General features: G+C 32.4%; 1 protein-coding gene across 4 annotated transcripts in view; it reads left to right on the forward strand.

Moving 5' to 3' along the window:
• LOC145303654 (bridge-like lipid transfer protein family member 3B) overlaps nucleotides 1–27473 on the forward strand; it is a 305183-nt gene that overhangs the window by 257302 nt on the left and 20408 nt on the right. For 2 of the 4 annotated variants that reach the window (XM_080145223.1, XM_080145225.1), the window contains 8 exons: nucleotides 4294–4449; nucleotides 5138–5545; nucleotides 8993–9099; nucleotides 10679–10741; nucleotides 12850–14005; nucleotides 14468–15081; nucleotides 17441–17597; nucleotides 18773–18832. In XM_080145223.1, coding sequence (XP_080001349.1) covers nucleotides 4294–4449; nucleotides 5138–5545; nucleotides 8993–9099; nucleotides 10679–10741; nucleotides 12850–14005; nucleotides 14468–15081; nucleotides 17441–17597; nucleotides 18773–18832 — 2721 coding nt within the window. The remainder of the gene's footprint in view (nucleotides 1–4293; nucleotides 4450–5137; nucleotides 5546–8992; nucleotides 9100–10678; nucleotides 10742–12849; nucleotides 14006–14467; nucleotides 15082–17440; nucleotides 17598–18772; nucleotides 18833–27473) is intronic. The other 2 variants (XM_080145224.1, XM_080145226.1) reach the window with 2 other exon arrangements.

The raw sequence follows: 27473 nt of genomic DNA on the forward strand, positions 1-27473 counted from the left end.
TCATAAGGTATGTGTTCTGCACAGTGATTTTATTTTTATTTGAAAAGTTGAGATAATTAAAAAGATGTTCAAATGATAATCAACCTTTGTTCAAAAATAATCTACAGTTTGATTTTTAAAATGATTTCATTAAAAAATGTTTTTTATTTTCACTTTCTTAAGCCTAAAATAGATTTTATAAGTTTTTATTTTTTTCTTTCATATTTTTACTTTTTAATAAGTAACCCCCATTTTTTCTGCTTCCCTTTTAAAGAAACAGACAAAAAAGAAAAAAAAAAGACCATGCATGCACGTTTTTTCTAATTGTTCCTCTTACTGAATTGTTGCTCAACTCGTTCTATTTCTCTTTTAATTTCCTCTTCCTAATCCTGAAAACAATCATCTAAAGCATATTTTGAGCATCTTAGCCCCCCCCCTTCCTCTTGGACAAACTGCATGCACCTACACACCTTCACCTTTTGGCAACGCTAGATTTTTCCCCTCTTATCAGGAACTGGTATTTCGGATCCTTTTTATTACAATATTTTTTTATTATTACTTTTATCATTGCTGGTTGAGGTTTTTCATGTTCCTTTATTCTCTTAATAAAAGTCTGTATTCAAAGCAAACCGCTAGCACTTCAAACCAAATTGGTTACAACATGGTTTTCTGTCTTCCTTGATTCAGTTCCATCTTATTTAGTCCTCCCTCTCTTCCCCCATCCTCCCCTACTTTTCCTTACCCTTCTCCAACATCAGATTAAAATTCTGACCTTTAAATGTTTTCTTTTTCATTTTTGACATGTTTTTTTTCGTCTTTTTGTTTCAGAGTTCTTTTGTTTTAAATGTTTTTAATTTCTGAGCTTTGTTTCATGAAACTAAGTGATATCAATAATTGTTAGCATTAATCTATATTTTATGAAGCTAAGTGATCTTAATCATTATATTTTAAAAGTAATAAATTGTATTATAGCAAAGCCATACCAATTAAAGGCCTAGCAATCGGTCAACTTGAATATTTAACTCCAAGTGATGCAGAAATTTTTTTTCGATCTACACAAAAATACTTATCTCATTGTGTTTGTTTAATTTTGTGATTTAGAAAACTTAACCTATTTACCTACCTCTCCAGACATGATACATGGCCATGTTGATTATTGGGTCTGACCATTATTGCACCCTGCAAAGGTGCTCATGACCCTGACATTCAATGATAGTTACTGATTAAACCAACGAACTCTCAATGAGAAGTCATCAATTAGTGGAATGGTGCACCACAAGATTAACCTTAAAGTTTTTAGTTGTTCATACTTATTGAATTGTTTTGCATAAATCTATTTACAAAACAATTTTGATTGAAAGGATTATTCACATATTTTCGATCGTTGTATAGAAGCAATAAAAGATCTCAATTATAAAATAGTTTAATATCCTTAAATTTAACTAATTTATTAGAAAGAAAAATGATGGAGGATTTAATTGAATCGTCAAAATAATTAATGGGATTTCTAACATCTTTTTAAAATCTCTCCTCAAACTGAAAATTTATTTGCAAGGAAAGTATAAATAAATAAATCTACAATTTAGATTTTCTTTTTTCTTCCTAATGGAGTTTTCTATTTTTAGAAAAAAGATATTGAATAAAAATTAAAGATAACACTAGTGTAAAAAAAATGTTAAGATCAATTTTAAAATAATATTGAAAATAATGAATTTACAATGACATTTTTGCAGTCTATCTGATGAAATATTTAAAAAATTTGCTTTGTGTATTCCTATTTTTATTCTGTAGGATTTTTGTTATTTGCATCTAATTACTTTGACATCATATTACTTATATTACTTATTATTTTAAAGCTCTATGAGGATAGATATTGAGCACTTTTAAGGTCTGCTCTATTGATTTTTGTTTGTTTTCAATGTCAATGCTTTTGAGACTTGGATTTTTATGATTCTGTGTGTGTGTATGTGATATCAGCCTTTTAGAAAACAAAAACAATTAAAAACTATACCTCATTGCTTTATTTGTTAGTCTCTGTCTTGCATTTGGTAAGACAGAAGTATTTATTAATATACCCCCCCCCCATAAGGAGTGATCATTTTTAGAGGACCTTTGTTCTCGTTAGTCAGTTATGAAAGGTGAAATCCAGTAGAAATTTATCCGTTAGTTTAAAACATGCACTTTTTAAAAAATGTTTGCATTTGTTTTTGTTTTTTTTTAAAAAAGCTGTACTTGTCTCCATTTTTTTTTTTTTTTTTTTTCTAGCAAGGATGTGTAGTCAGCCCAAGTAAGGTTCAAAATACATTTTATATGCTTCGTGTGTTAGACAAATGTGTAATTTTGATTTTTGAAAGAATAAAAACAACCAATACACATGAAAAAATTGAAATGGCTTGAGATATATTAATAGTGGCATGCATAGAAAGAGCTTGATGACCCAAGAAAGAATATTTTCAAATTTTCTAAATATGACCAAAACTAAGGAAGTTACGACTTATTTTTGTGCCTTATATTTGGATGTTTTTCTTCAAGCTCATATGTGTTTCGTCACATTTTTTACACTACTTTTTCAGTACAAAATGTTATATCTTTGTTAAAAAAAACAAGATTTAGCAATGCCATTTGCCATTTAAGCGTATTTTTGTGCAAGGAATCAGTTTTCAAAATTTCATGACAAAATTTCTCATAGAAAAGTGATAAGCACTCCCCCCCCCTCCCTTCTTCATGAAAGTTGGGAAACTGTCCTGTTAGCTGTGTTAATTTTTATCACTTCACTCTTCAAATATATCACATAGATCATTATTTATTAGCAGTACTCATTAACCGGCGTTGCCGGGTGGAAGCACCCCCCCCCCATATCTCCTGCATAAAAAGTAAAGTACGGCTGTTGTTGGTGGCCACCCGCCAATCACCTCATGGTAAGAACGATTTTCGGAGTAGACCCCCACCCCCACTAATCTCCCCATGGTAAGAACGGCTGGCGGAATAATGTAAAAATACCCCCACCCTGCCAAAATAAATTTTTTTTTTTAAATGTTGAAGCCGAAAAGTGAAAAATAAAAAAGGAAAAAAAACATGGGTCACCCTCCCTAACAATAGGTTCCTGTAAACTTAACTATGGATTATTCCCCCTTTCCCTCCTCCTATAAGAACCTTGAGCGGACGGTATGGAAATCACCCCTCCCCCACTCCCCTCTGAAGTGAATAATATGAAAATAACGTTCTTTTATGTTCTTCCTTGGTAGTGGTCAATATTTGTTACTTTCAAAGTATATAAGGAAAACATGTAATCAGTTGAGAGAGAGAACGTCTTTTTTTTTTTTTTTTTTTTTTTTTTTTTTACTTGCCTCCCCACGAGGGCAGAGTTAGACATGAAGTCTGTTTTTAAGGAGGTGGGGGTAAACCAGCTCCCCCAAAAATAAAAAAAAAAATGTATTGGTCATGAAGGATTTCTCCTTCATTAACTGAGACCAAAAAATGAGCGCCCCGCAACCACCCCACCATCTCAAATACAAAATAATAAAAAAAAAACTTGGAAAATGATTTGTGTATGTATTTAGTTCATAATAACCATAAGTTAAAAAAAAAAGGGGGTACTTATACAGTTTAATCGATACATATAAATATGTAAATATTGGAAAAAAAAGTTATATTGTACATACCCCTTATGGTATGAAGTTCTCTGAAAAAGAATGTCACTTAATTTGATCACGGTATCATAAGTTTTTGTTTTATTATTTTTTGCTGTATATATAAAAAAAGAAACTACTTGATCAAATTTAAGTGTTTTTTTTTTTTTTTTGAGAACTTTATTCCATAATGGATAAGTACAATGTAACTTTCATTCGACTTAAATACAAAAAAAAAAAAACTGCAACCCATTGCTTTACTTATTAGTTTCTGTCCGGCATTTGGTAGCATGTGTTAATATATTGTTTTTTGTTGTCCCCCCCCTCTTTCTTGGGATTATTCAGTGACAAAATCTTAAAGCTAACAGAAATTAATCTGTTAGCTGCAAATTCACTACACATCTATGACAGAAAAAAATGGTTGAAACTTGTATAGTTTTTTTTATTTTTAAGCATATGTATATGTATCATTATGGTTGATTACTGTTTTCAATAAAATGTTAAGCTGTGCTTAACTTGTGCTAATCTTTCACTTGATCCTTGTCTTTGTTTCTTTATGCCCAATTTTTGGAGGTGTTTTCCAATGAAAATTTCGTGCCTGCAAAATAAATGAAAACTGCTGTGAAATTGCATTCTTTTTCTCAACGTGTGCCTGATTGTATTTTGTGTTGAAACCTCATTTCAGGTGGTGAACGCAAGCAATGGTACAGATACAGTGACCAGGTCGGTTCACGTAACCATTGGGTGAGTCAGTTATTTGCTCATCACAAAGAAGAGGTGCGTAGGGCAAAAATGGCCTTCTCGTTGCTCTCTCCATCACAATCACCAACTCATCTTTCGGGTAAGAAAACATGCCTTTAACAACGGACATTTTCTCTTCCTTTATTTAAAACTTTTCTTTCAATAATGATAATAGCACAGAATATCTAAATTTTGAAATCCAGCGTTATTCTACTATAGAGCGTTAAGTCATTTAACAAATGACTTATACATGCACGAAAATGAGTCTTTGAAACACTAATTTTGCATTCATAATATTTTTATTCATTTTTTGTTCATAAATTTCTATTTTATTGTACATTTTAAATTTTACTCGTTTTTTCTTTTTTTTTTATTTAATTCATATTTTGTTATATATTTTATATTTTCGAAATAAATTGAATAGGAATTATTGTTTTCATTTTTAAAATAAGAGTAGCATAAACGATGATCACGTCGTTCGATTCATAATGCTACAAGCATCTGGAACATTCTGTAGTTATATAAATGATGCTTGTGCAGTTTATGGACCATACTATTTTTTAGATGGGATTTTCAAGTTCAGTTTTTATGTTATCTTTTGTTTATCAAATTGTTAAGTGAAAGTACAGAATCGTTAAAATATTAAGAATAGTTTTCTAAATAATTTTAATATTTGAACATCGTCTATAAGCTGCACTAGTACCCAAATGTTCAATTAAAATTTGAATATGATTATTCTGTATTTTGTCCTAATTATTTTTTTGTATTGTTTTACTTTTGTTCCTCAGAACAAGCAGCAAATTCATCATCATCATCAATTAGTTCATCATCATCAACATCAGCACCAGGGGCCACTAGTAAATCACAGGCATCCCCAACTGTACCACATATAACCGACAAAAGTCCTGGGTCTAACTCGGGCTCGACAATGCCCTCCCAGGGACGACCACCCCCCTCTGGGAGTGGATCCGGCAGTGGCGGGGGTGGCCGAACCACGTCACGTCTTTTGGAAAGTTGCATGGTGCTGGAAATCGAAGAATTCACAATCTACTGCATCTCCACTGCGGATCAGAAGCGTAACAACCCACACAAGTTCTTTTCCTCCGAGAAGAAAGTATTGCATTTGCCTCACGATATGCCAATTATTCACTTGGAGTTCACGGAATACTACTTCCCCGAGGGAATCGACTTTCCAGGTAAGGATGCACCCAGGCTCTCTCTCTCTCCATGTGAATCATGGTCATCAGCATTATTTTTATTTAGTTTTAGTATTTAGCATTCTGCAAGCATATCCTATACCTCTACAAAGCCACCATTCACACATGCATGGAGTGTTGTTGCCACATCTGGGCTGGCGCATTCACCACTAGTCTCTCTTTCTTTTGGAGAGGATTGAAAAAAGAATCTCCAATCTCATAGGTCCTGCAATGTTAACTAAGCTTCAACCCTTGTTGCATTCCTGTTCCTGTTTAACAAGTATTTTAATGGAATATTTGGATAAACTCATTGTATTTGTACGCTCCCCACACTTGATGTACCCCCCCCCCCGAGATGTACATACCCCCAACAAACCTGTTTACCAACAAAATCCCACTCTTTCACTGCTGAGTCTTTGTAGTGAAATAATACAAGGCCATGTCTCACACCAGCTATCTATGCAGTTCGGCCTGAAAGGTTGACATTATTCATGTTCTATAGTTATATCCCTTCTTACACTTTCAAACGGCCTTCTCATAGGTCTGTGATGCTCTCTAGTGCCCGGATATCTAAACAAGTTATGTTGATACAAAAGCTAGCATATTGTACAAGGCCAAACTACTCGAAACAGCAAGTGCATAAGGCATCGATAATTTTACCAATATCAAGATTCAGATAAAGCACAGTTGATGGAATCTTTTCTTTGAGTTTGAAACTGTACATCTACCTAATCATGGCACAATTATTATTGCAAAGTTGTTGCAAATCAGAAGCAGCTGATGTTCATGTTTCATATCCTTATCATTTTGTATGAATTCGAAAATTCTATTGTTGACATTAGTTTCCCTGATATTTTTTCTAGTCAGAATTCTTTCTAGAAAGAGGATTATAGGAGAGACCACATGAAGGTTGCCAACATAAGTGAAAGTGATTTTTGTGGAATGAACTGGATTCAAACTTGGGACACTCAGGTCATCTAGACCACCATCACCTCCCCACTCCCATATCCTAATAATATTAATTTAAAAAATCTTATAAAAAATAAATTGAACATTTTGCATGGTTTTCCTCACTTTTCTTATATTCTACCTATTTAATACAATGTGGTATATTTTCTCTTAGCATGTGATATGTGATATTATCTTGTTGCATAACATCTGTTTTTTCTTCTTCGGACAGCAACAAATGACTAATACATTTTGTTGTAGCAAAAGTTGTAGTCATGATGTGGGTAGATCAGATTATTTTTTTTTCTTTTTAGCAATTAAAATCAACATCATTATTTGCTCTGGATTTCGTTTATTTTTTTATTTTTACAGTGTAGACTAGTATTATATAAGTCTGTTGGTTGTATCCTCAGTTCATCTATGAAAAGGGCAGGAGCATAAGCAGCTCATTTAAATGCATCTGTTCTGTTCGCTGTTCCAAGAGAAAGATTAGATTAGTGTATTTACCATGTTTCACTTGATACTTCCTGTACAGGACGTCACTTCTTCAAACCCGACTTAATCTGAATCTTAACTTCTAGTAGAAATTTCCTTTTTTTTTTTTAATTTTTTTATTTAAAAAATTTTTTTTTTAAATGTAAGCGAACACAACCCACAATCCATATTCCTATGATTTAATTCTCGTTGTTATAAAGGTGAAAAATTTCTTTTCTAAGTTGACAAGTGATTTTTAACTTGAATCTAAATTTTATTTATGAGTTTGACATGAAACTATCTGTTAGTGAGTCCCTAATTTGGGATCTTTTCAGATTTATCCTTTGGTTACCTTTACACTGAACCAAAATCGTAGCATCTGTTAAGGTCACATCTATGAGTTAAATAGAATTGGTCCTGAGTAAGCCAGAAAATTGCATCTAATTGATGTATACATGTGTGAGGCGCCTTCAATAAGTTTCCAAACTTTTTTGTATGGGCACTTTTATTAATAATAGACACATGAAACTGTAGTCCCCTTCAAAGTAATCTCCGGCTGCAACACACTTATTGTACTGTTCCAACAACTTCTGGAAGGCCTCATGGGTGTCCTCTTGCGTGAATGTCAATGACCCTCATGACAGCCTCTTTCATCTCAATTGTCTCATAATGACAGTTTCTAAGCTTTTCCTTTAGTTTAGAGAATAATCAAAGGTCACAGGGAGCAAGGTCTGGTCTGTAGGGAGGGTGAGATACTGTCTTGATGCCCATCTTAGTCAAATAGTCTGATCTTCTTTGAGCACCTTTGAGACAAACTTTGCACAAATCTTTTGCATCTTCAGTTCCTTGCAAATAATTGTGTACAGTTCCCACACTGACATCAAACTGCATTTATTGTCTCTATAGACACATGATGGTCCTTATCTATGAAGTTTGATTATTTAGCCAATCAACTCTAGCGTGCTGACTTCATTATTCCTCCCATACCTATCATCCCTCACAGACTCCCTGCCTTCCTTGAATCTCTTATGCCACTCAAAAACTGATGTCTGATTCATGCAAGATGATTCAAAAGCATTCCATAAGTTTCTGCGGTATTTTTTCCAAGTTTAAAACAAAATTTTATTGCATAGCATTCTTCTAAAGTGTCCTCATATCCAGATAGCATTTTTGAAATTCACCTGTTGTGACAATTGGGCTTTAGAAATCATAAAAATTAGTAAGTCATCTCATAGTATGTATAGCAATAACATACTGAATTTTCAAGAGTCTACGACAATTTTAAATGCCTGTACAAAAAAAGTCTGGAAACTTATTGAAAGCATTTTATATATCATAAGTAATGAAAGCAAAGATATTTGAAAATAGTAACAAATATCTTAGAATAACTCAACAAAGTACACAAACGAATGAAGATATTAACAGAGCCATCAATGATCTTCAAAAAAGGAGTTAACATGTTACCTGGTTATCAGACTCCAGCTATGTGAAGAAATCATAAAAGGATTTCATCGAAAAAAGATCAAAAGAATCAACATCAAAGAGATTGTTTGACCAAGCAAAGGTTGATATTTGTACATTGCTCTTGACAAACTGAAAGACCGGCCGAAGACCATGATAAGTGGCAAAATTTTGTTTTCCAGCTTGTGGAAAAGTTCTGTGTCTACAATTAATAACTAATTAATAAGTTGAAGCATACAGACTTTTATAAAAATGACTGGATTTAACAGTAAATGACCCCAGAAGGGTTCATATGCCATTAAACAAAGCTGATTTCTATCAGGTTTTGCTAAGAGAAACTGATGTTAATTATTATTTACATATTTTAACTTCATGAAATCATTCTTTTCTGTTATCCATCATGCAAGTTTTATTCGAGCCTTAAAATATTTAGAAAAAAAAACAAAAACAAATTTTATTTACACGTTACAACCATTTATGCATTAAAAAAATTTTTTTAGCAGGAAATCGTTTCAATTGAGATAATGATGTATATTTTGTCTACATTTTATTTTTTTTTTCCAGTGCCCCATGCAAATCTGTACGCCTTAGTGAACCCCGTACAGTTGCGAATCGACTACCTCACTCTTCTTTGGCTCAATTATTTCTTGTTACAATTATCCAAAAATTTGGTATGTCTTTTTTTAATTTTTTTTTTTTTTTTTGTGTGTGTGTGTGTGTGTGTGTATAAATTTTTGGAATTTCTAAAATGGGATGTTTGTTCCTTTTTTGTTTTTCTTTTCAATTTTTGTTGTAGTTGTTCATTTCATAAAAAATTTGGAATGTTGCAAATAGTATATTTGTGTAATTTCTCAAAAATTAAGGGTCCAATTCCTGGGACTAACGCTTGATCTTTACATAAGATACATAGATATCCAAGTGTTTCATTAAAATTCTCAAATACTTCTCTCAAATTGACCAGTTTAATATAGTATAGTATATCTTTATTGTAGTTGTTGGATCTTACTGGATTTCAAAATTAGAATTCATCTAGCCTGGTGGAATGTCCATCTTAGTACTGTTACTAGAGCTAACATTACTTAGAGAAGGTGCATCATTCCTTGTATAAGCCAGTGTGATATAGTTATACTGAGAGGATCTTATTTCAGCTTCAAATAGTATGTTTTGAATATTTAGTCAGGGTTTACTTTATAGGGGGAAGTATTTTCATGCCAGGTTGACCTGCCAAACCTTTGACAAAGACTGAAGACACTCTAGGATAATGTCTAGTAGGCATTCAATTTTTTTTTTTTTTTTTTTTTTTTACTTCAAAGTTCTCAGAAATCAAGGGGCCCCTTTCCTGTGGCTAACACATGATACAAGACACATCTCAAACACAGAGTTAGTAAAGAAATTGCGAACATGATTTTCCTCTCTCCGATTTACCATTTAAATATCTTTCTTACGGTGCCTTGAACCTACTGGATTACAGGACAGGAATTCATCTAGTCTGGCAGAATATACAGCTTCATGCTGTTATTTGCGGTAACATCACTTGAAGATTCCTTACATTTCTTACAAAAGCTAGTGTGAGTTAGCCATACCAAGGAAATTTTATTTAGTCTATGAATACAATGTGATTTTGAATATTTATAGGAGGAATGTATTCTCATGTCAGGTTGTTCTCACAAACCCCTGTACAAAGAGACCTTAGACACTCAAGCCGTCTCCTATATTTTCTCCTATGTGTCTCAAAAATTATTTCTCAAAAGATTATCAGTGTTTTATTTCTTAACTGGAACAAAGAAGTCTCTTTTTTGACCAGTTCAGTTGGATTTATTTATAAAAAATATTTCCTAATACCCCCCCCCCAAAAAAAAAATTCCCAATGATAAAAATAATGTAAAACAAAATGTATGAGTAAATTTAATTGATAATTTTTCATTCAATTCAGCTATTCTAATAGTACCAATTTTAACTTGCTATCTGCGGATGCAGATATTTTAATATTGACAATTTTAATTATTTGGACGTCTGGCTAATCTAATAATGACAGTAGCTGAATGTTGTCATTTTGGCGTCTGATTATGTTAATTATCATTTCTGTAGAAATGAAGCTGAAGAATTTATTGGTCAAAATATGAAAAAAAAAATAATAGAATTTTTTGTTTTTATTTCCGAGTTGCGTAATGTTGAAATTTAGTTTCTTTTTATTTTAAGTACACTTTTCTTAATCATAGATTTTATTGGCTTTTCTCTTTTTTTTTACAGAAAGAATGTGCTGATTGCCCCCGTGAACATGTGGATATAAAATTTGAAGCTTTGATGCCAAAGGTGAGTAATTCATTTAAGTAAATCATAAAATAACTATTTAAAATTACTAAATGATTTTTTTTGTTTGGGGGGGGGGGGTGATTATTGTTATAATTTATCCAAACAATTATTTTGTGAAAATTTGAGAATTTAATAATCCAAAACATTCAGAAATTATTAAAGTCAATTTTCAAATATCAATGTTTTAGTGTAGAAAATAGAGGACAGCTGACTTATTGGAGTGAACTGCTGGTGACTGAGTATGTTCACCCAACACCAAAGGTGAAAGCCACTTCAAAACATATCGGTAAAGAAGGCATTCAAATGTTGTAAAAGCGTTTGTCACTTCTGGAGAGTTCCCAAATTTGTCAATTCTTTATCTAATTGATTAGTTTTTTTTTGTTACCCATGTTCACCCAAAAGAAAGCATATTGCCTCCTGGACATGACAGGTTACAATTTGGAATAATAATTACAGGGGATTAGGCAAGATGAGATTTTTTTAAATTCCATTTTCACTCCAAACAAGGCACAGTGCCACTTTGAAGTAGGGGGCTTTTATCGGGGACATAAGTTGCAGGGGTATTATGAAGGGAGATGAGCAGCAAGATGTCTGTTCACATTACACTTGAACTTCTGCATGTCAGTACAGTTAGGAAAGCAGAATCCTGGAAGGGAGTTCCAAAGTCTAGCAGTTCTAGAAACTATTGGAGTAGAAGACTTTCTTACACTTAGGAATCTCTACTGTATAGGGGTGGGATTTAGCTGCTTGTCAGTTTTGTCAGGGTATTTATGTTGGGAATACAAGTGCTTGTAGTTCGTCAGAGCATTCACCATTAAAATACTTGTTGAGCAGACGGAGGGATACAACATTTCATTGATGGGACAAAGGCTGAAGTTTAGATATCAGTTCAGCACCTAGTCTGGTAAAAACTTCTGCATATAAGTACAGTCAGTGAAGCAGGAAGCAGAAGGAATTACAAAGTCTAGCAGTTCAGCATCTAGGAACTTCTACAGGGAAGAGGATGGGATTTTGTTGCTAAATAGGTTTGTTGGAGGTATGTACATCGAAGGTGGGGGGTAACAAGTGCAATGAGTTTATCAAAATACATTCCATTAAAATACTTGTAAAACAGGAATCGGGATGCAATATTGTGGCAGTGGAACAACTTAGTTGACACTGTAGGGCTTATTAGATTGGAGATTCTTTTTTTAATCTTCTCTGAGAGTGAGAGATACTGAGACTGATAGTGGATGCACCAGCCCAGATGTAGCAACAACACTCCATGCATATGTGAATAGTGGCTTTTTAGAAGTATAGGATACTCTCAGGTGTGAGTAATTTTCTAGTACAATTTATTGAAGTTAAAAAGTTTGCAAAGAAATTTTATTTATTCATTGCATGCAACCTTGCTTTTCAGCCAGCACTACTCTGGGTCATCTTCAAATTATCCAATTTTTCAACATTAGTACCATCTTTATTCTACCAAAAATGATTTTGTTGTATTTATAATTTAAATATTAAAGTAGGTGGACAATGTAAATAGAAGACATTTCTTGATTAAAATCTACAAATGATTTTATCTGAATTTTTATATATATATATATATATATATATATATATATATGAGATATAAGAAAGTGCTATTGTAAACTAATGTTATAAATTGTTAGTTGTATGATATTATTGTGAAAATCCCTTGAAAATTTTATTTAAAATAAAAATAATTTCTTGGATCTTTGTGTAGGGCTTTGTTTTTAATTAATTTTCAAATAGAGATACATATGCATAAATTGTTCCTTTTTTTTAGATTTTCAATATTGACATTGCCTATTAATCTGGTATGAAAAAATTTCTTGGATAAGAAAATCAATAATATGACTCTCTACAATATCCAATCCTGATCTGTCATTGTTGATGAGCACTAATGTTTTGGTTAAATCTACTTTGTTACTCCACTGTACAATTTGCTCTGGCAGTTTTATGCAAACAAAAAACGATAAAATATAGCAAAGTCAGAAATGAATGACGTTTTTGCGTTTCATACAATGTTAATCTTTGCGTTTTTATTATTTTTCTTGTTTTCTTTAAATGTCGACATACAGGATCTTTTGTCTCGTTTGTTTCAGATCCTCGTTCATGCCGACGCTGGCTCCCATCACCACTCGTCCGAGCGTCCAGATACTTTGCTTATCCAGATGTCAAAGATTTCTGCCACGAACAATCGGTCTGAACTTCATGCATCTAGGGACAAATTATTATCTGCGCTTAATGAGCAGAGTAAAAGCTACCTGTATAAATCGTCGGATTTCCCAATGGATGACAATGTACATACCATTTGTCCGCAGCAGGTGTGTGCCCATGCGTTGAGCAAGGATGCCATTGATGCATACATCGACCCAGAAGTTAAGCAGATTCTAGCGAGCTGCAAGTCTAAATTGCCACAGACGGACCACATTCCGGCCTTTCCGACAGGACTTGATGGAGAGAAACTGACCTTGGGAACAGATAGTCTCAAGCTTGATTCCGCCTATGATATTTGGAATGTGGAAATTGATCAGATTTGGATGGACTTTACCACTCGCAGGTCTCGTCCAGTTCCATTTGTTGAGTCATTTCCAGTTACGCTATGGTTTTGGAAAACGCTCCCTGCATACAAAAGTGAGGCTAATATGGGAGCCCACAAAGACAGCCTTAAAAATGGTGATGTGAGCCGTGAGAGGTCGTCTTCCAAAGGAAGTGATTGCTCTGATCATGGCAAAGGAAAAATGGATGATGACTTATCCCTTTCATCGCCACGCTTGTATGCATCTTCCAGGTCTCGTGATAGAAGCAAATCTCCACCTGTCAGGGGTTCTGCTTCTTCTTCCCGATCATCGAGCTCAGATAGAAACCAGCCGTTGACTGACACAGCAAAATCGTCAGCTCCTCGCTGCGTTCTCAGTGGCAAACGGAATCACCTAGATATTTATGCAATCGCTTGTGTACGGACTAAAGTGCAGGTTCTGTTAACACACTATCAATATCTGTTTGTCTTGCGCCTCATGGAATCACTGTCTGCATTTCAAAAGCAGTTCAACATAGACACAGATTATTTCTCTGAGAACTCCATTTCTTCGTCTGTGTCTCTGACATCAATCATACACGACGTAGAAGTAGCAATGATCTTTCAGAAAGCACCAGAGTCAAACAATCACAGCAGAAATCTTAGTGGAGCGATGAAGGGAAGCATTGCACAATTGCCCACGATTGACAAGGATTCAGCCACAGAAGGTTGGAACAATGGTAAGCCACATTTGGAACTTCTCTTTCTTTCCCTCTCCCCCATTTCTCTTTCTCAAACCCCCTTCTCTTCTCCCTCTCCCTCTGTTCTTTCTCCCTCTCCTTCTGTTCTTTCTCCCTCCCGCTCCACCCCCCCCTCCGTTCTTTCTCTGGAATGGGCAAAAATATGAATTACTACAGTCTAGAAGGACCTCCAATTGAGGACAGAACACTTTGATCACCGCCTGAAAATTGAGTAGTTCTTGCTTAAAATGATTTACTTATTTATCTATGCTTATAATATTTCCAATTCCTTTCTTTTTTTTTTTTTTCTTTTTTTCTCAATCAAATGGCATAACCTATAGTTGCCTGTGCTACTCTATAAAAATCTGTAAATGATTTTATTTTTAATCTTTTCTTTTATCAAAAATATTTTGAATCTCTTCATGTTTTCTTTTTCATTTCATTTATTTGGAACCATTCCAGCTGAAAGTGAGACTCGCGATGATTCGATTGGTTACATTTCCAAGTCTTACAGTGATTCTCGTCTGAACCTCTCCAAACAGGACATGATGAATGGAGGAGAGCTTCATATGCAGTCAGATCAAATGGACAATCTTCGAACGTCCGACCTTTCCCTGGAAAGTAACAGTCAATTGACTGCCACCGTCAACTCCTCATCCACCCATTCCCTCAGCCCAAGTGTTGCATACAGTTCAGCAACAGATGCCGTCTATGCAACAACAAATTCTGGTTTCAACTCCGATGGAAAACTGATGGGAGCCAACGTTGGTATGAGGAAAGGCAGTTTGAAAACGGAAAGAAAGAAGACTCTCTCGTCGGCTTGGTCTAATTTCACCGACAAAATAAGATCAATGGGTGAATTAAATGATGATTCGATTTTTGGTTCTGAAGATTCGGAACCCGGACAGACAGATTATTCATCTGATGATGAATCTTTTGAACACCTCTCGTTAGAAGATGCCGAAGAAACACCTGCATTTGAACGTAAAGGCAAACTTGATCCACAGGGATCATTTGATAGTATGAGTCATGATAGCAGCTCAGAGACTTTATCTACGGCTCGTGAGAAATTGCAGGTAGGTTTGACTTTTAGCTTTTCAAATATTAAGAAAAACTTTTTGCATTTTATTTGGGGTCCTCAATCCAATGCTTTTGCTGGGTACTCTTTTGTCATCTCTCAAAGTGTTGATAATATTGTGATATGAAAACCTACATATTTTCGTTTTAGAAGTTTTGAGATGAGGATTGATAATTTGTATTTGAACTTTTGTTCTCATCGTGGCTGCACAGATTCCTAAGTTTGGCATAAATATTCTGAATTTGACAAGATGCACCTGAAGGTCAGAGGTTATATCGGCTGAAATGACAGGAATAAGACGAGTCTAAATAATCCAACTATATATTTCTATTTCCATATTTTTGAGATGAGGATGGATAATTTCGATTATTTAGATTATCAGAACTACTATTTTCATTTTAGTTGTTGCATCCACAACGTTTCAGTCGGTATAACTCTTGACTTTCTTCATGTGTGTCTTTTTAAAGTTTAGGTTTTGATGTTAAACTCGGAATCTGTACACCCAAGATGAATTTTTAGGGGAAAAAAAAAGATTTCTGAAATTATCCTTTTTGAATGAACAGTGTACTGAAAATTACAAATAAGATCTTTTCAGCAATTTAGTTTCAACACAATTTGGTTTTGCAGAAAACAAGCAAGTCTTGTAAAATTAAAAACAGAAACATTTTTTTTCTCTCTCTTTTTGAATTTTTTCTGTTAAGGTTATGTTTATTTCTTACAAAGTTGTTATAAAATTGATTTGAAGTGTTTTTCACCCTGACAAAGCATCATCTTTAAAATGTCATAGTTTATCCATTGTAGCATCAGTGTCTTATAGAAACCGTCACCATGTCAACAGAATGTAATGTGAAAAATTGTCAGTATTTGAAAATTGAACTTGTAGACATTGTGTTCATTTTTTTTTTTTTTTTTTTTTTTTTTTTTCTCCATGGCCTCGTTATACAGTGATGGAAGTGTTCCAGGATTTCAAATTTTAACACCTGGGAGATGCAATCTAAGGTTTCAAACTGAATGAGAAAAAAAAAAAAAAGCTAAAGAAAGCAGAGAATTTGAAGATCAAAGTGGTTTAAAAAAAAGTCAACTGAAATAACAATTCACGAACTAACATTAAAAGATGAAAAAGGAAATAAATTAACAAAAACTGCTGAAAGTATAATGGCCGCAGAAGTTTTCTAAAAGGTCAAAAGTCAAACATACGTAGTGCGACAAAGTTGCACTTTGTTTAAAAATGTCATTTAATAGGAAACTTTTTAAAAAAATTTCTTAAAGTTATTTTATAGTTGCAACACAGATCATTTTGCAAATGATCTCCATTTGTAGTTTGTAATATATTATCGATTTCACAAAATATGTTAAGTTTGTTAAATTCAAAGCTCGAATATCACCAGGATTCACCACGACTTTCAATTTTATGGTAAAAGAACCCTCCTCCTCCTCTTCCTCTTCTCTCGTAAAATTTCACATAATCATATTTTAATTTTAGTTTAATATAAATATGAAGTTTTTTCACGGTTTGTGAAAAGTGTCACTTTCATCTATCGTTATAGCATTAAACCATATTTGATAAGACCCCTACCCCACCACTCATTCAGAAGCTTTTGAACACGCACACACAGAAAAAAATTGTTATATCTATCGTTTTAATGATATGCAAACAACCGGAAATAAATGCGGAAATATGATGCAGATTCTCTAGATTGGAGAGGTTCTGGGTATGACATAAAACTACACCTGGTTGAGAGGTCTCAATTTGAGAGCTTTGTGAAATGTTGAGTCTGTCTTTTCTTAGTTGCTGTTACTCCCAGGTCTTCTCTGAATCAGCAGAATGGTAGTATCTACCAGAGTTCAATCTGTGGATTGAATAGAATCTATCCTGATTATTACATGGAGCTGCGTATGGTCATACACACATACATCTACATCACTGATAACGAGTTAAATAAAACATAGATATTTGTAGATATTAAGAACTTGAAGCATAAAAACTTTTACCAAAAAGATTGAATTTGCTATTAAGTCCAAAATGTTTTCGGGGACAGAAATATATTCCAAACTTATGATGTGATATCTGTTTGGCCTCCGTTTGAAAGGGAAGAAGCTAAAGATGAATTAAAATCAGCTTTAACCCCACCCAGGTTACACTCTTGTTTGTTGTAATTATGGGGGGGCGGGGGTAGATCCGTAATCTTGACACTGGTGTCCCAATTATGGTGGAGAGTTGAGGTAGGTTGGAAAATGTTTCTCTCTTCTCACAATAGTAAACAATGTAAGAAAACTTGCGCTCTTGTTCATCTGTCGGGAGGTGACTCAATTATGCATCTTATTTTCAGTTTTTGTTTTTTGTTTTTTTTTTCTAGATTCACGTCACAGTCTTTCATTTGAGCGAATTAGAGGTGCTCGGCCAAACATTTGGAGTTGGGTCTATACTGCGGGCGCAACTCAACAACATCGATATTGTTGAATTAACTGGACTAACGTGGGAGGGCTTCCATCGCAAGTTTACGTCATCACAAGGTAAGGAACCAAAAGCGTTTTGCGTGTACAAAAAAGGTTTTCTTAGGAACTCTGACATTAATACCTTTTAGGTTCAATATTTCTGTTTATGGAATAAGCTCCTATCCACCACCACTAATTTTCAGTTAAAATACTTATAAAATATACAAAAATATTTAACTTTGGTTCGCTACCCCCACCACTTTCTTGCTTAGTGAAATGCTACCGACTGAATTCATAAGAGTAAAATATGGGAGTTTTTTTTTTTTTCTTTTTTTTTTTACGCTTTGACAAATAAGAGACAGAGTAAAAAAATGACTGTGACAAGTAAGGGAGGTAACCGCTAGAAAATCAAAGGAGATAATTATAAGAAAATTAAGTAGGTGAGATAAGGAAAATGGGTTGTTCTTCGTTATTAGAACGAAATTCGAAACTCGAAATCTTGAATTTCAAGTACAACCAATGATATCTACTAAATTGTCATGTCACAGTAATGGACATTTCCAAAAATTACGAAAAATGATGGATAAAAAATTATTAAAGAAAATAGTTTCCAAGATATTTCCAAGTGTTTACATAAACTGAACATCGCGTATAATAGCAAGGGAGGTAATTAATCTACGGCACGCGTTACCAGCAAACATGGCGAAATAATTTGATTCTGTTGAATCATGAAAATACTTGTTTTATGTAATATTCCAATAATATTTAGCTAATTGTGACATGACCAGTAAATAACATTGCTTTTAGTTGAAATTAACATAAGTAGTTATGATTGTTGTTTAATAAAAGCTCAATTTTTCGACAGTTGGATTTCACTATTGTAATGAAAATTTAGAAAATATTTAGAAAACCACACCCACGTTTTTTACTCTGGCTTCTACAATAGATTACATAATTTATAATTTTGTGCTAGGGCTTTAAAAGATGATTTTAATTCAATGTTTCTATTGTAGGAGAAGGAGGAGGTTTATAAGTGAAGGCGGAGGGGGTGTCATCAATGAGATTTTCCCCTAAAAGAGTAAAAGCCTGGAGCCTGGGCGGGACTATTTATTGCACTTGTTCACATTAAATCTAGTTTACCATTTTTTTTTTTTTTTTTTTTTTTTATATAAAAATGTTTTGCTACACAATTTTTATCAAATGAAACCAATTATTTTTGTTTGGCATTTTTTTTTTATTTTTGTGCGTTTAAGCAGAATCCATTTATAAGGAAGGACGAGTGATTTTGAAAAAGAAACACCATTTTCAACATGGTAAGTAAATCGAACTTCATTTGTATCCGGACGGCATTCCTTAAAGCATAAAGCAGTCTTGACGCAAATCTCAAAAATCCACACCATTTGCGTAAAGGTTTACAAGCAAATCTCATAGGGACGAGTTCACAAAATGAGTTGAAAATTCACAGGTGCTTTTCCCACCTTTTCCTCTTTTCATCCACTGATTTTTCCAAATGACAATACAACTAATTTTAAGAATCTGGTTTGTTTAACAGAACTTTGTATTCAAGGATGTTACTATCTCTATGGAGCGAGAAAGGAAATCAACTTTTTCTCTCATTCTCCTTCCCAAATTTTTAGGATTCCTGCCTCCTCTTTTCATTGTGTTCCCTGAACAATCGATTGTATCGAATAGGTGAGTGAGCTGCAGATAAGCAAATTTTACCTGTGAAGAAATAAGGATGGAGAGAGTTAGTTTGGAAGTAATATCAGAATGTTAAACGGATGTTAAAGATAATGACAATAATGATGACAAAAAAGACTTAATCTGGTTATTTTCAGGACAAACAATTCTATTTATAAATGTCAAATCTAGTAAAGCAGTTTTTTCACAAGCAACATTTGCAATGTTAAGTACCGATCGCAATGACCTTTTTAACACTGCAGATCAATGCATGCTAAGTCACGACACTAATTTTTTTTTTTTTTTTATACACATGCAGATCAATGCATGCTAAGTCACAGCCCTACAACCATTTTAAATATGTGGGACAATGCATGTCAAACTTACTGGAATGATTTGTTTGAAGCTGTTAATAAAATTTTATCGGATGTTAAAGCAAAGTTTGGGGGGGGGGGTCGGTGCCGACTCTGATTGGTTCGCTTGTTTTCATGTTGCTCTCACAAGCACATTGGTATTAAAAACAGAACCAAAACCATGTAAATTGAGTGTCATACTCAATTTATATGGTTTCAGTAGAAAGGTTAAAAAAAAAAATTAAACATTTTCAAATGTGGTGATGTGGGTGGGTGCTGGTTGGAACAATTGAGCAAAGTTCAGCTTTTTTTTTCTTTTTTTTTTTCTTTTTTGAACAAATTCTGTAATGTAGAAATTTAGCCATTTTACAAAAACTAATGATTTAAAACGATTGTTGCTGTAAATTTCAATAAATGAAAATGATAAATGCAACTTGAGAATATCAAAAGAAAAGGCTATTTTATTTATCCTACGATAGAAATTTGGAAAATTTTGCATAGAAAAAAGTTCAAGGAGTTCATTTAACAATGTATTGACCTTTACAGTGATTTAATGCTGGGAACATTTATTAAACACTTTTCATCAACGAGTTAATAAAATTTTAATTGTATTATTTAACCTATAGATGTGGGGTGAGAGGACAAGAATTTATGCCTTTTCCAAATAATCAATCGGCATATTTGTTAAACAGATAGCGCCAGGTAAAAATGTGTTAGCTTTAAAATTAAAAATAAAATATAAAATTTTTTGTGATAGAAAAAAAAAAGCACTGGTTAAAAATAATTAACTATACTCGTTAGGTCAGTCTTTATGATATATATATTATTAAATATGATATATATATTATTAAATATGATATATATATTATTAAATATGATATATATATTATTAAATATGTTATATATATTATTAAATATGTTATATATATTATTAAATATGTTATATATATTATTAAATATGAGAATTCCAAGTTAGATGATTATAATACTAAATCTGAGGAAGCGTACTATGACTCCATAAAAAAAATGACAACTTTTGAAAAATAAAAACTCATTTTGTGATGTTATCCATTTTTTAGTTAATGTATATATTTCTTTTTCTCGATTATAATTTGTTTTTACTTTGCTCTTTCCCACCTGCTAAATCTTTTCTCCTCTTTTTTTAATTTTCCCTTTTTTCTCCTTTTTCTCTTTTTTTCATCTATCTCTTTTTTTCACCTTTTTCTCTTTTTTCACTTTTTTCACCTTCTCTTTGTCTTTTTCACCTTCCCTTTCTCCTTTTTTTTTTCACCTTCTGTTTTTCTTTCACCTTCTCTCTTTTTTCACCTTTTCTCTTTTTCCACCTTTTTTCACCTTTTTTTCTTTTTCACCTCATCTTTTCTCCTTTCCCACTTTTTCTTTTAGTTAGATAATCCAGTTACTCCCACTACTTATCCATTTATTCCTCTAATCATCTAACACATTTATCTACAGAGGAAAAAAAAAAGTGCATTGTGACAAACAAGATAACAAATAACAGCATTAAATAATTAAAAAAAAAAATACAATTTTTTTAACCAATTCATAACTAATTTATTTTCATTGTGATTAGTTTTTGTCTATTTTTCAATTTTTGTCGTAAGTTTTTCTCGGACAATCACAATTATTTTTTTTGCAAAGGAGTTACATGTCATGCTGCATGCTAAACATAATGGCTCAAGTTGAAAAAAACATTTTATGGTAAAAAAATTTTTTAATCAAATAATTATCACATTCTAATTATATTTTTCAGTTATTTATTTTACGAATGCAATAATGTAAAAATATTTTGAAAACTTTAAACTGGAGGAAATATTTAGAAGACATATAAGACAAGGTTTGTTTACCCTGTAAAAAATGTTTTTTTCAAAAATTGAGATTTTATTTTAATCACCACAAAGGAATTGTCAGCAATATTGAAAAATCTGTTAAAATTCCAAATTCTGCAGGAAAAAATGGCTCACATTGAAATTGGCTTGAATCTTCTACTAAAGCACGCACTTTCTTGATATCAAAAATATATTACTCTAATGATATTTTCATAGACATATGTTTCTGTAACCTCTTCCCTGGTTATCCTGAGTATTCACACGTTAGGCATTCTGAACATTTTTTTCAATCCCGAATATTTTCGTTCAGTCAATAAAAACTAAATATTCAGCAATTTTCTGTTTTCTGTGTATCTCAAAACCTTAATCTTTTTGTGTTGTCATAATTATCACTTTAATTTTTGTTTATTTCTAGATATAAGTAAATTTTCTTTTAGCAATTTTGGTGTTTTAATTACTATTTTCAAAACCTAAAACAATACACTTTTGTTCATTTCTGTATCTTGTTCAAAAATTCAAAATAGAAACACATTCTGAGAAAAGGATAACTTTTTTTTGTTGTTGGTGCTTATTTAGACTTGTACTTATTTAAGCAATTAAGTATTTTTAGCAGCCATTTATGAATGGTTGTTTCTGGAGAGTTTGTTATAGGGGAGATAACCAGGAATTAATTTCAGATTCTATCAAATATGGTGACTGGTTTCTCTCGCATCGAGCAAGTAATAAAATTTGATTTTCTTTCGACTATATACTTGTGTATAAGTCGATGTGCATTTTAAGACCAAAAATTATCATTTTAGGTATAACCTGTGTAGAAGTCAACTATAGATTCTAGACAAGTTAAATGGTCCGTCTCATGGCTCTTTCTTGCACAGATAATTTCCTTTTTTTTTTCTTTTTTTAAAAGACATATTATAAATTTTCTCAGCATCTGCAAGCGATAATGTGCATTTATGCAAGTATGGTGTATACAATTTTCATATATAGAACCAACCCGCTGCATACTTGCATGCAACGAACGCAAATGTTGCTAATCAGACATTCTGATCAATGGCAGGCACAGTTACTGTTTTTAGACATAATTTATGTTCCGTATCATAATAACGTAAATACATACATCGCACAAGCCATAATATATCATGATAATGTGAACGCATGCGTTAAGTGTGGTTTCATTAAATTGTTAAAACTTGTTGAACTTAGGGGAGAACGACATCATAAACACTACATTTCCTAACCTATTTAAAAACATGTCATATCGAACTTAGGCCTATAGCCACGTCTAGAGAATAAATATTGCAAGAGCTACTCCAATTATTATTAAGCCTCCCACTGAAAAATCGTGCATGCAGGCAACCACACTGCAGTGGGGTTCGGAAAGAGTGTGATTAATTACTAAGATTACCAATATATACTGAGTGCACAAACAAAATGGTGTTTTCTATGTTATGATTGAGTGCTGAGTCGCTCTTTAATTCAATCCCGGGATTTCCAAAATCATTACCTATGTATAAGTTGATTCCAAAAAAATAACCTTAAAATCGTTTCCCAGAAATTCGACTTATACAAGTATATGTGGTACTTATCACGGCATGCAAATGTTATATTCCAAAAATCATAAAAATTAATCAAGTAGTTTTTATTTTTTTTAAATTATTATTTAAGAAAATCAAATTTTATCATTTTTAGCAGCCATTATGAGCTCTAGTTTCTGGAGAGTTTGTTACAGGGGAGGTAATCAGGAATTAATTTCGGATTCAATCAAATATGATGACTAGTTTCTCTCGTATCTAGCAAGTAATAAAATTTAATTTCCTTAAAGAAAACTACTTGATAAATTGATTTTTTTTTTTTTTTTTTTTTTTTTTTTTCGAAATATGCCATCTTCGTTCCATGACAGGTACATATATTGTAAAAACTTTTCTGAATTTTCTTTATTTAAAATTTTCATTATATGTGTAAGCACGCTTTTTTTTTTTTTTTTAATGAATTTAATTTAAATTAGTTTTGAAAGTAAAATTTCAAAACTAATGCCGTAAAATAAGATTTTGACATAATTACAAAATAATATTTTTTAAAAATCTCTGTCTCTCTCTCTCTCATATATATATATATATATATATATATATATATATATGTGTGTGTGTGTAATTTTAATGCTTATTCAAATTGGCAGCTATTAAAGTTAAGAAAATACAGAGAAATCTGTGTGATATATGTATTTGTTACAGAATGCAGATGTCATGTTCCAAAAATTACGTAAATCAATCAAGTAGTTTTTAAAACTAAGAAAATCCAAATTTACGATTTTTAGCAATTATTCTACTAAGCTGCTTTAAATATAAAGTTGATTTTTTTTTTACCTCTCAACTTCGATTTGAAATGTTTGCCCTTTATTTCATTGGATTTAATCATGGATAACGCTTAGTTGTAAAATTTGATTTTCTTGAATTAAAAAAAAAACTGGATCAAATTATGTAAATTTTGGAATATGACATCTCCATTCTGTAAGGAGTACATACATCATATAGACTTTTCTGTATATATATTTTTTTAATTGCTACCCTAAATGTAAATTTGAATAAGTACTGTAATGTCTTTACTGAGAATACTCTGGATAATTTAAAATCCATATAACTTGCAAAACGTTCATTTAAAAAAAAAAAAAAAAAAAAAAATTCTCAAATTCCCTTAATCTGATATTAAAGAGATGATTAAACCAATAAGGGGGGAAAAAAAAAAAGCTTGTTTCAAGCTCTTCTAAAAAGTCAAGGGAAGAGGTTAGGGATGACATGAGATTAAATTTAATTCAAGAAAGTTTTTTATTAAAAATTTTTGGAAGCACCAAAGTGAAAATTAACCTCAGTGACTGTGCCATTTATTGAGTTGTTTGATGTATGTGTTTGTGGGAAAACTTTGGAAAAATTGTACGTAAATTTGCAGTGCTAAGGAGTCCAAAAAGCCATAATGTAAGTATAAAACATTTAATTAACTAAAATCATTTTATTGTAATTTTTACTACTACTGATATAAAATTGAAGAATTGACAAAACATGCAAATAGTTAGTAACCAAAAGTCAATGTTTTGGGCTGATATGTAGTTCTATTCAAATTTTGTTTTAATCCTGGTGAATGCTATCATTTCACATTATACAGAAAACACAATGTGTTCAGCTTTTAGTTATGGGTAACAATTTTAATTTGAGTCTTAGTGAAAAATTATTCTCCTGCTCCAAATACTCAAAAGGCATTTGCATGAATTATTTTATGGAATTCAGGTGTCACCACAAATTCAGACACAAGGGCACATGAAGGGCACATTTCATTGTCATGAAGTAATTGTAATAATCTCAAATATTTGCATCATAAGTTTATCTTCTTTGGCATATTTGATGTTGGCTACTACTTTGCTTTAAAAGTAATTAAAAAAAAAAAAATCTGGAAATATTAAATTAAAAAAAATATGGTTCAAGATAAGAGTCGAACAAATATCTAAAGAGATTTTTTTTTTCGCAAAATATGATCTATGGACACTACCGTCAAATTCCAATGAAGACAAGTAATTTTTATTAACAATAAAAAAAACAAACCTTATTTCACTTTTCTCTTCATTTTGTCTTGCTTTCAGTTCAGCTCTTTCGATATGTTTTCACATTCTAATTTCCTTTTATGAATTATTTTACAAAATTATTAGTTTTCATTTAAATTTGAAATTATACTTATTTGTTTACGCAAGAACAGTTATGTTCATCAAATAAGATTAGAATTTTATTAAAATATTTTATTAAGGATAGTGAAGTCAAGGGGAGTAACTCTATCATGGGCGAATACACTATTACCTCTCTCACTTCTGAAAAGAAATGATAGCTTTACAAAAATAAATTTAACCCAAATAAATTATTTTCTGGAAAAATTAACTCTAATTATATTTTACTGTTCTTAACATGCTGCAACAATGCTGTTTATCTAATAAAAATAATAAAGTTTAACACTTTTTTAATGATTTTTTTTTACATTTTGGTGATTTATTTGTATCTATTAGTTTCTTTCTGAAAATGACATTTAGCCGTTAATAAAAAATTTCACATGGTTTGAAGAGGATGGAGGTGATGCATCAAAACCTTCCTCCCCTATTTTGTCTCTGTTTCATGACATTAATTTTTTTTTTTTTTTCGTAGTTTTACAAGTTGAAAAATTTCCAAGACATCTCTAATATATATAATCTTCTTGGGTAGAGCACTCGTAAAATGATTTCACCTGCTTAAGTAGTGTTAATGCAAAGTTCTTTGTTTAAAAATAAACAAGCAGGTCGAGCACTGTCAAAAGCGTTGGGCGAGTGTCTATATAAATAGACATTTGATCAGGTTGTTTGAGGTCACCGATCCCAGAGGTTAGAACTGGTGACTATCAACTAGAGGGTTGTAGGTTCAATCTCTGGCTAGAGATGGGTGCTAGTCTAGCTGCATTGATGAGCTGTGATACAGCGAAACAGTACTGTATGTGGCTTATATATATAATACAAAAATACACATAAAATGTTTATGAAGCCAAATTAAAACGCAATATTATGAAGATAAAATATTTGTTTACAATTAATATTTCGACGTTAGATGCTATTCTCAGAATTTTATGCATTTTTTTTTTCCTCACCATGTTAAATGAAAGAAACAAAAAAAAACAGTAAAGAGTCTGCATGTTTTTGTCTGTGGTGTTATTTTGAAGTGCCAGAAGAATGTTTGGCAAATGTGACATGATAGTTACGTTAATGATGAGATGGGGAGGGGGAAATGTATAAATCCTGAGGAAGGAGTATGACTCCGAAATATTAATTTTAAACAAATATTTATTTTCATAATATTGCATTGTAATTTGGCTTCTAAATGTGTTTTATACACATTCTATTTAAAAATTTAAACAATGCTTCTATCACGGAAAACACAACCCTGACTTTCATGTCATGTTCGCCAAACGTATTCTTCTGGCATTTCAAAATAACATTGCAGACAACAACACGCTGACTTTTTACTGGTCTTTTTTGTTTTTCTTCAATTTAACATGTCGAGGAAAAAAAAATGAAAGAATATATAAAATTTTAAGGATAACGTTTATCGTCAAAATATTAATTTTAAACAAATAAATATGTGTTTTTCATAATATTGCGTTTTAATTTGGCTTAAAAATATATTTTCTACATATTTAAAAAAAATTAAAAAATTTTTCTTTTATTCACCTTCACTCCAAACAAGGCATGTTGCCACTTGGACATAAGGGGCTACTAAATGGGACCATACTTAAGATTAAGATGTTGGTTTACATTGCATTTATCAGTACAGTTTTGGAGACAAGTAGCAGGAAGGGAATTCCGAAGTCTAGCCATTCTAAGGAAGAAGCGATTAGAGCAGAAAACTTGACATTTAGGGACCTAAACAGCGAAGGGGTGTTTTTTTTTGTTTTTTTTTTTAAGCGTGTTTGTCAGGGATATGTACGTCGAGGGGGCGCAAGTGCAATGAGTTCATCAAAGCACATTCCATTAAAATACTTGTAAAACAGGCACAGGGATGCAACATTGAGATGAGACAGGTTGGAGCCTAGTTGACAAAGTGGGACCTGTTATATTGGAGACCCCTTTTTGGACTCTATCCAAGAGGGAGAAACTAGTGGTAGATGCACCAGCCCAGATGTGGAAACAATACTCCATGCATGGACGAATGGTGGGCTTATAGAGGTACAGGATACTATCAAGTGTGAATAGTTTTCTAGCATGATAGAGGGAGCCCACCTTCCTTGCAGCAGCCTTGACATTGTCCTCAATGTATTTGTTTTAGTTTATGTTGCCAGTGAATGTTTAGCCGAGGAGTTTGAAGGAAGAATTCTATGGTAGGGTGTTATTTTTCATGGTGTTTGGAGAGGCTTCTTCTAATTGTTAAAGGAGAGCAGCTTAGTCTTACTAGCATTAAATGTTACCATCCATTTATGTCCCCATTCCACTATAGTCTGGAGGTCATTTTCTAAGGATTCAGCCATTGTCTTGGGTTTACGTGGGTGTGTTTGTTAGTTTTTTTTTTTGTTTTGTT

The sequence above is a fragment of the Euprymna scolopes genome, chromosome 19 (genome assembly GCF_053919585.1).
Source record: "Euprymna scolopes isolate OS-2025 chromosome 19, ASM5391958v1, whole genome shotgun sequence".
NCBI classification, from domain to species: Eukaryota; Metazoa; Mollusca; class Cephalopoda; order Sepiida; family Sepiolidae; genus Euprymna; species Euprymna scolopes.